We start from the raw sequence: 9,855 nt of genomic DNA, 5'->3' as shown, positions 1-9,855 counted from the left end.
TTATACTACTGCATATTTCTGTCATTACGCATACTTTTTTTATTATTGTACTGCACTTCCATGACACTGTGTTATGAGCACAAAACAAATGTAATAAAAAAAATCAATAAAACTTTATTTATCCCCGAGGGGAAATTCAGTAAAAAGTGATTTTGTTTTATTTGCCTTTTAATAAATCTAACTACATTTCGGTACTGTAGTAATGTAATAATATTGTAATAATGTTGCTATTTTATATTTAAAAAACTGTCTCCTCAACGCGCGCTCACGCTCGCCATGCTCGCCACCGTCATTACCTCACTCATGTGCGCCGGATGTTCTTCTACAACGTGTTGAAGGAAATTTCACGTGTGTGTTTTTTATCTTACACCGCACAAACAGGAATCGGGTCAAAAAAGGAACATATTCATCGGTGAGTATGATCAGATTTGTTTTTGAAGTCTTTAGCAAAGACTCCGTCAGTCAGTGTTAATAACCGAGCTTTTACTTTGATGTTACAGACGCGACATGCGGAGTTGGATCAACTCACGTTAGTGTTCATGTGTGTAACTGGACTTTACCAGTTTGTGGAGTTTGCAGCTTATTCTGTCACACTCTCACTGTAAAAGTGCAAAACCGTTTGGACGCCTTGTAGTTTAACATTTGGGGTAGCTATGTCTTCAGCAGAGGTGGGACAAGTGTCCAGATCTTTTGTTTAATTTCAAATAAAGTTGCAGTACTACAGTGTAAGAATGCTCTCACATGTAAATGGCCTGCATCGTATTCGTACTAAGGTATAACTACAAAAGTATAAGCAAAAAAATATAAGTAAAGTCCCCCAAATAAATGTAGAACTGCCCATTTAGAATAATGTGTAATATGTTATTTGATTATGAGTATTGATGCATTAATGCACTTTAATGTTGCAGCTGATAAACCCAGGGCATCTTAATCTACAGGTGCATCTCAATAAATTCGAATATCATAGAAAAGTTTATTTTGGTCAGTAATTCAATTCAAACCGTGGAAATAACACATTATATAGATCCATTACACACAGAATGAAACCTTTCATGTCTTAATTAATCAAATTTCTTCTAATTATAATGATTATGGCTTACATTTAATGAAGACCTAAAGTTCAGTGTCTCAAAAAATATATATTACAAAAGACCAATTTTAAAAAGTATGTTTAAGATGGTAATGTTGGCCTGAAAAGTATGTCCATCTATATGACTCAATACTTGGTTGGGGCTATTTGACTTGAACTACTGGAAATGGACTTTTCCATTATATTCTAATTTATTCAGGTGCACCTGTATTATAATACAGCATGAATTATTAGGTTGTTTATTAGGTTATTTTTATTAATAATCCAAACCTGCAGAGTAACTAAAGATGTGAGATAGATCTAGTTCAGTAAAAGTACAATATTTGTCTCTGAGGTGTATTTGGGAGAAAAATTCATAATCGAGAAAAAAAAATGTAATTGGGATTATTTTGATTTATGAAATGACCATATGATTCATGGTATTGGATAAAATTAGGATATTTTTATCATTATTGTTATTTTCATTAAAAAATTATATAAAAATTCACATGATGAAATTTTTGTTGGTAATTGTTCAGCTCTGCTATGTAAATACATGCGGGTGTATGTAATAGTTGTGTTGTTTCCAACCAAATGAATCCCATTCCAGCAAAACGTGTAATAAGGACAGCACCAACAGCAGCGCCTGTTCATACACACTGACTGACACTGTTTTATTTCACACGCTTTGAAAACCTGACACATTATTTTCCCTGATTTTCAGAGTGTCTGTGTAGCTCGGAGTCATGGGTCGGAAGTTGGATCCCACAAACAAAGTGAAGAGAGGGCCGGGGAAAAAGGCCAGGAAGCAGAAAGGAGCAGAGACAGAGTTGGCCAAGTTCATACCTGATGGTGATTATTGTGCTCTTCTTAATTACTTATTTAACTAGACAAACATTAACCATAGAGATCTACGCCATTAAACAACAACCACTTTCTTCTTGCTGACTGCGTCATTGTGGCTTGTTTGTTTGTTTTTATTTGTGTTTGCAGAAGAGGCAGATCAAAAACGTCTATCAAGCAGAGGCAGGAAAAGGTAAGAGATTGACTAATTATACAACATGAAATAACATTTTTCTGATTGCAAGTTGCTCATGCATGGTGTCATTTTTCAGAGCTGCAAAAAGAGCCCAGAATTCAAAGCCTAAAGATGTTGCTGCGGAAAAGGCCAAGAAAGGTAACTACTGTACATCGGTGTTTACAAAAATGCAAAGAATTTACCACTATGAAAAACACTAAATGTGTGTTTGTCTTCGACCTGTTGTATTTTTATTTACATGATTTTTATTGTTCCTTCTTTTTCTCTAAAGGATTCACTGATGAGAACAGTAAATGGTTGAAACCAACAACGAGGAAGCGTAAACTTGAGGAACCTGAAGGTGAAGATGACAGTGACGAGGAACACTGGGAGGACGAGGAAGACGAGGAGGAGGAGGAGCAGCAGATGAAGAAGGGAGGAAAAGTCCAAGGAAAGAAGGCCGCCAAATCAGAAATAGAAGAAGAAGAAGAAGAGGAGGAGGATGATGATGATGATGATGATGATGAAATGGTTGATGACTACGGTGCAGATGAAGATGGCAGTGAAGAGGAAGCAGCAGCAGCAGAAGAAGAAGAAAGTGATGGAGAGGAAGTATGTGAAATTGCTTTCCTTAAACTTTTTACAAACGCTACTTTTTTGTGTTTTCTTAATTTAAGGCTGGAATTCTACTAAAAATTGTGGTTCAGATGTTCGGTCATTAAGCATAGCACAAACTTGCTTATTTATTTAAATTTTTAATATTTTAAATTTCCTCCAACGTCACTGTTGATATGTTAAAAACGTGCTAAAATAGTTTTCTCACCTTGTGCTACCTTGAATTAAAAAAAACTTTTTCTGGCATGACTTTGTGAACAGCTTCAGAAAAAACTGAGCAAATCCTTGATGAATTGAAGTAAATGGTGTAGCTGCAAAACTATGCAAGCTTGTGGTTTATCGATTTTAAATAGGACATGTGGGGTAACAAAGGGTGAGTTGATGATGTGCAAAAGGCCATTTTCAGGGATTAGGTATTTCTTTTAAGGGTTTGTTAATGTGGAAAATGTATAGTCATGGAAAAAATATAAGACCTTTGTTTTCTTCAATTTTTTGTTCATTTTAATGCCTGGTATAACTAAAGGTACATTTGTTTAGACAAATATAATGATGACAACAAAAATGTCTCAATGATTTTGGTAATTTTCAAGAAAACCATGGAAAATGTCTTGATATCAGCTCTTAAATTAAACTCTTATGAGCTATTTTTGTTGTTATCATTATATTTTTCCAAGCCAATGTACCTTTAGTTGTACCAGGCATTAAAATGAAAAAGAAATTGAAGAAAACAAGGGTGGTCTAATGATTTTTTCCATGACTTTATAGTTGATGCATGATTTAGTGACGACTTTACTTTCCATTCTAGCTTCTTCCCATCGAGCGTGCAGCCAAAAAAGAGAAAAAAATGAAAGAAACCTTGGGTCTGGAGAGTGATGGCGAAGACGACGATGATGATGAAGATGATGATGATGATGAAAAGAAATTAGATGCTGACATGGATGAGGAAGACACAGTACAAGCAAACATGGATGAAATGGATCAATTCCGGCTACCAGGAGCAGAGGAAAGTGAGAAAGAAGGTGAGTGACTCACAGATTTTCCCCAAAAGATTCTTCTATTTTAAAGCTGCAAATTTGATTGTTTAAAGTCTAAAAAAATGTTTCTTATCTGCACTGTTAGGCATCCTTCCTCTGGACCTGAAGACGATCTATCAAAGAATAAAGGACAACATTGATGTCCTTTGTAATTTCTCAACAAAAAGAGAGGAGGGCAAAGAGCGAGCAGAGTACATCTCCCTTCTGAAGAAGGATCTCTGCACTTATTACAGCTACAACAACTTCCTCATTGAGAAATTAATGGACCTCTTCCCTCTTTCAGAGGTGGGTGATGGTTTTTCTCTATCACAAAGTACCACATAAATCACATTGAGATGTTCTTTATATGATTAGAACTGATTTTATATTGACATGCACAATTATAATAGTCTGAACATGTTGCTGATTTGATATTCTGTGTTGAGTTTAATGACTTAAATCTTTTGATTATGTCGATTCCTTTATTTCTGTTGAATCTGTTTTTTTTTTTTTATCCCTTATTGCTTACAGCTGGTTGATTTCCTCGAAGCCAATGAAATTCAAAGACCTGTCACAATTCGGACCAACACACTGAAATCAAGGAGGAGAGATCTTGCACAGGTAACTGCATTAAAAAAATGTATAGCGTACTTTGTAGCATTTCTTATAAATTTACTCACTTAAAAGCAAAATGCAGTATTTATATTATTGATTTGTCTACAGGATTTTTTACAGCACTATATGTCAAAGAAATAAGATTCAACAGGCAGAGCTTTAAAAATTATACGGTTCCTTTTGTCTTACTTGTGCAGGTTTAGTGGCAATAAAAGCGGCAGAAAATATATACAAGCGATTTATTTGTTTTCCATTGTGCAGGCCCTGATCAACAGAGGAGTGAACCTTGACCCACTGGGGAAATGGTCCAAAGTGGGTTTGGTCATCTATGACTCGTCCGTACCTGTAGGTCAGTATCAGCACTTTCACCTCCAAGATCTGACAAGCTATTAAGGATATTTTATTGGAGAATATTTAAGGCTGACTGGAACCACACAAAGGTCTCACTTTAACTCTGTAAATCTTTCAAAACAGGTGCGACCCCGGAGTATCTGTCTGGTCAGTACATGCTGCAAGGAGCCTCCAGTTTTCTGCCCGTCATGGCGCTCTCTCCACAGGAGGGAGAGTTGGTGTTGGACATGAGCTCAGCTCCAGGAGGAAAGACCACCTATATAGGTAAGATGAGCTGCAGATGAACTTTGTCATAATAATTTGATTAGGTGTTTCAAGCTGTTTTTTTAAATTGTTTTTTATTTATTGAGCCATTTATTACATTTTTTATTTATTCTTATTCTTTTTTTTACATTTTTTTTATTGTGTAATAATACAATACAGTGAAACTGTAAATGTCAAACTGTTAAATGTCGACTTGGACTGCAACTAACAAATCTTTTCATAATGTATTAATCTGCCGATCATTTTCTTGATTTATACATTCATTATTTTGACTATAAAATGTGAAAAATGTCCATTATGATTCACTAGAGTCCAATATAATGCATTTAAATTCCTTTTTTTAGCCAACCAACAATCCAAAAACCAAAGACATTCACTTTACTGCTATATATGACAAAAAAAACCCATCAAACTACAATCTAGAAACAGGAACCAGTGAATGTTTGGCATTTTTGCTTGAAAATTGAATTCCACAATAGCTTTATTTCAGCTGTTATGTAGACCATTGCAAATGAAGGCAAATGCAACAGTTCTCACATGCAAGTTAAAGTATTTAACCCATTGAGGCCTGAAAAACCGCTGGGCGATTTTAAAATAAGCCTCTAATTTTCTGGAAATTCTGGAAAAATTCTGGAAAAAAAAGTGTGAACTCTTCTACTAAATAATAGATTTTTCAGCCTCTGTAGCAGATAGAAATGAAATTCAAAAGTATTTGAGAGCTTATACAAAATACTACAAAACGACGTAAACGCTTTCCAGGCTTCAATGGGTTAAAGACACATGTGACTGTTCCTCCCTCAGCTCAGCTGATGAGAAACACGGGGATGATCGTAGCAAACGACGCCAACGCTGACAGGCTGAAGAGTGTGGTGGGAAACATCCACCGTCTGGGCGTCACCAACACTGTCGTCTGCAACTACGATGGAAGGCAGTTCCCAAAGGTAACGTCTCTAACGCGAAGAAAAACATTATTTATGCACTCTAGAGTTTATAAAGTGTACTGACTGGTTGAAAACTCTGCCTGCAGGTGATGGGCGGGTTTGATCGAGTGCTGCTTGATGCTCCGTGTTCAGGCACAGGAGTCATCGCTAAAGATCCAGCTGTGAAGACCAGTAAGGTAAAACAACATTCACTGTTTACATATACAGGTGCATGTCAATATATTAGAATATCATGGAAAAGTCCATTTCCAGTCAAATAGCCCCAACCAAGTATTGAGTCATATAGATGGACATACTTTTCAGAGGCCAACGTTTCCATATTGAACATACTTTTTAAAATTGGTCTTTTGTTATATTAGAATTTTTTTTGAGACACTGAATTTTAGGTCTTCATTAAATGTAAGCCATAATAATTATAATTAGAAGAAATTATATAAATTAAGACACAAAAATGTTTCATTCTGTGTGCAATGGATCTATACAATGTGTTATTTCCACTTTTTGAATTGAATTACTCAACTCAACTTTATTTTTAAAGCATTTTAAAACAACCACAGCCGCAACAAAGTTCTGTACATAAACAAACAGAACAAGAGACAATAAAATAAATGAAACAGGAATAAGCACTAAAATAAATAGATTCATTGGTTTTTAAAAAAACATTTAAAAAACAATAAATAAAAGCAAACCATAAAACACTAAAAACAAGAGCAGAGTCTCATGCGTGGTTAAAAGCCAAGGAATAAAAATAGGTTTTAAAATGAGTTTTAAAAACTGCCATGAATAAACTTTTCCATGATATTCTAACTTATTGAGATGCACCTGTATGCACCCATACAGGTGCATATTTCTGGTTTTAAATAGTGTTGATATATTTTTCCTTCCACCCTCTTATTTCCTGACAGGACGAGGCGGACATCCAGCGCTCTGCTCACCTGCAGAAAGAACTGCTTCTGTCTGCCATTGATTCTGTCAACGCCGAGTCCTCTTCAGGAGGATACCTGGTCTACTGCACATGTTCAATAATGGTACGTGTTACTGTATATGCAGCTATTTGTGATTGTGGTCTGAAGTAATTAGCAGAAAGGTTTGTTTGGGTATTGATCACTATGTGTTCCCCAGGTGGAGGAGAATGAATGGGTGGTGGACTACGCCTTAAAGAAAAGAAATGTCAAATTAGTTCCCACTGCACTCGACTTTGGCAAGGAAGGCTTCACCAGGTAAATAATATGACCAATGAGGGTTTTCACTGAAGCCTCTCTCACATCCTTCCCAGTAAATTACTGGGTAACCATTCAGGCATCAATAGAGCATTTCACTTTTCACACATGCACTACATTTAGAATATTCCCATTTTCTGCCTTTTCACACAAATCATGGCAAGGCTGGAATATACATGGGAAGGGAGAGTCCAGCAGGTGGCGGCAATGCCAACCGCCATGAAACGTCACCGACGAAGATCCAGATGTGTCTTTATGCTGTATAAATGAGCTTTTTTTGTCTCCTGTAAATGATCTTGTCATGCATTTAGTGTTGTTAGTTATCAAATCACCCGTGAAAGCATCGGTCTAAATATCGTTAACTGTTAACAAGTTTGATTGCATCACCTCCAGCGTCTTGTTAATTTTGTAATAACTCCACATAAAGGCATCTTTCATCTGACGGACATTACCCTTTAATCTTACTGCTTTCCTTCACAACAAAGCTGTACCGGCATTCTCCCTGAAATGTTTTCGGGTATTGAGATAAGAAATTGGTGTTATGGATTTCCCTGAATATTGAACCCTGATCCCGTTTACACATCACCCCATGCAGGAAATGTTCCTGGACATTTCAGGGATAGACTGCATGTGTGACAGGGACTTACTTGATCTTTAACTTTAAAAGTATTTCCCCATTATTCCAGGTTCAAAGAACGTAGATTCCATCCGACTCTGAAGCTGACTCGCCGTTTTTACCCTCATTCCCACAATATGGACGGCTTCTTTGTGGCCAAGCTAAAGAAATTCTCCAACGTAATTCCAACTGCACCAACAGTAAAAGGTAACACTTTGTCTTACCAACACAGGCCAACTTTGATCGTAATAGTTTCCCTGTTTACCATGAACTCATCATTTGTGTCTCTTATTTGTGTAGAAGAAGAAGAAGCAGATGCTCCCGATGCGACGGCTATTACAGACTCTCCTGAGGAGAAACCAACCAAAAGTGAGAAGAAGAAGAAGGCGGTCCCCACAAAGGCAGCCGGCTTAAAGGGTAAAACCCAAACGAATGGAGCAGCAGCCAAGAAAATGGAAAACGGCAAGCAAAAAGGCAAAAAGAACTCACCTGCTGGACCAAAAAAGGCAAAGATCGCCAAGATGGATGGAGAGACTGTGAAAGAGGCCAAGGCCAAGAAACCTGCAGTGAAGACGGCCGGTGAAACGAAAGCATCGAAGGCTGACAAAAAGGACGGGAGCAGATTTGAGAAGAAGCAGGGCACAAAGACAAAATCACCCAAGAAGGGAAAGAAAAGATTGGGAAAGAATAAATTCAGAAAGTTGAAGAAGATGTTGGAAAAACAAGAGAAAGAGTGACGGAGTGTACAGCGTGATATATAGTACTAGATGATGTAGGAAGCTTTGTCGAGCTCCCTTCAGATAACGAGTCAGTGCTCTGGTGTCATTCAGAGCAGCGATACTGTACCTGTCAGTCACATATACGATTTGTAACAATGTACAAATTAATTAGACTGGTCAATGATGCTCTCGCTTAAGTTTGGTCCTTCCTTTTTTATTTGTATTACAGAATATTCATTATGTTTGTCTGTTGATTTAATTGCAGAGTGGGACAACCTCCATAAATCTGTGAAACGTAATAAATCTTTTAAGATATCTTCATCACTTGTTCGATTAATCATTTATTCTCTGTTAGACTTAGATCATCCTGTTATTTAATGAGTAGAGCCGAATCTTCAAGCAACAGAAAACACTTTTAGCATCTAATAGCTTTCACTTGACCTTCACTTATTGTGTTTTTGTTTAGTTTGGCTTGTTTTAGTTACGGTCGGTCATAATTAGAGACTTTGATATCTACAATTAAAAGATTTAACTAGTGGTTACCATGAAAATACTTGATATTTTGCACCAAGCCCAAAGATTTAAAAGTATGTTATATACAGTGGTACAAGGTAATTTCCCATAATTTCTAGAATCATCTTACTAACTAATGCTATTGATACCCAGCATTCCCCTGATTCACTTTGTTTGACCAAATTTATAGTTTTTAATCACGTTGCAGGAGAGAACCATGAGGAACACATATCACTTTTTTTAAAAGCAGTCATCATATTTCTGTGATATTAAACATATTACTGTTAAAAATTGCAACATATTTGTTAAAAAAAATAAAAAATAAAAAAAGCACATTATGACTTGGAAAAGAGGGGGGTTACTGGTTGCCATGTAAATTTTATACTAGTGGCTTGTTCATTAAAAAGGCCAACCTGTTCCGACCAGTATGTCTTTGTCAGGGTGAGAAAAAAAAAGGTTTGTTCATTTTTCGTATGTTTTGGTACGCCTAGATTGCCTCCCTGATTATCCCTAATGCATTATGACTTGATTAGGACTGGAAACTCAAAGTTTAGGACTTGGGTGTTGGGTGCAAAGACTTTAAACTAATTTCTGACTTTGGTAGAAGCTAATTTTTAAACATCCAAATTGGTGTTTTTGATTAAAAAAAAAAAAATTTCACCCATGTTTTATTGAACTTTTATATATATTTCACTTACACAGATAGACAACAATGAAAACAATAACAACCACAAAATAAACAGTTTCCCATACAATTAAATTAATGCAGTGTTAATCACAATGTAATAAGACATATTTTTTGTTTTGACTGGTCATAATCACACTTTATATTTTACATATTTTTAAAAATGTATTACGGGGCTTTCCGTGTGAAAGCTGGTATTGATTATATTTATGATTT

At 36.1% G+C, this 9,855-nt stretch overlaps 1 protein-coding gene across 2 annotated transcripts; it reads left to right on the top strand.

The window, feature by feature from the left end:
* Window positions 1-290: 290 nt before the first annotated feature.
* Window positions 291-8,762, top strand: nop2 (NOP2 nucleolar protein homolog (yeast)). 2 transcript variants are annotated; one of them, XM_059339297.1, is made up of 16 exons: window positions 291-412; window positions 1,794-1,921; window positions 2,063-2,105; window positions 2,185-2,246; window positions 2,380-2,699; window positions 3,508-3,721; window positions 3,822-4,021; window positions 4,247-4,336; window positions 4,592-4,679; window positions 4,805-4,945; window positions 5,747-5,886; window positions 5,973-6,062; window positions 6,792-6,914; window positions 7,009-7,106; window positions 7,793-7,929; window positions 8,023-8,762. In XM_059339297.1, exons 2-16 carry the CDS (start codon window positions 1,816-1,818, stop codon window positions 8,457-8,459), a joined length of 2,289 nt encoding a protein of 762 aa, XP_059195280.1. In that variant the 5' UTR covers window positions 291-412; window positions 1,794-1,815; the 3' UTR covers window positions 8,460-8,762. The 2 variants fall into 2 exon arrangements, with proteins under 2 accessions (XP_059195280.1, XP_059195281.1); XM_059339298.1 differs by having other exon boundaries at window positions 326-412; window positions 1,807-1,921.
* Window positions 8,763-9,855: the final 1,093 nt, after the last annotated feature.

Source organism: Centropristis striata, chromosome 8 (assembly GCF_030273125.1).
Source record: "Centropristis striata isolate RG_2023a ecotype Rhode Island chromosome 8, C.striata_1.0, whole genome shotgun sequence".
NCBI classification, from domain to species: Eukaryota; Metazoa; Chordata; class Actinopteri; order Perciformes; family Serranidae; genus Centropristis; species Centropristis striata.
This window is presented reverse-complemented; position numbering and strand designations above follow the sequence as displayed.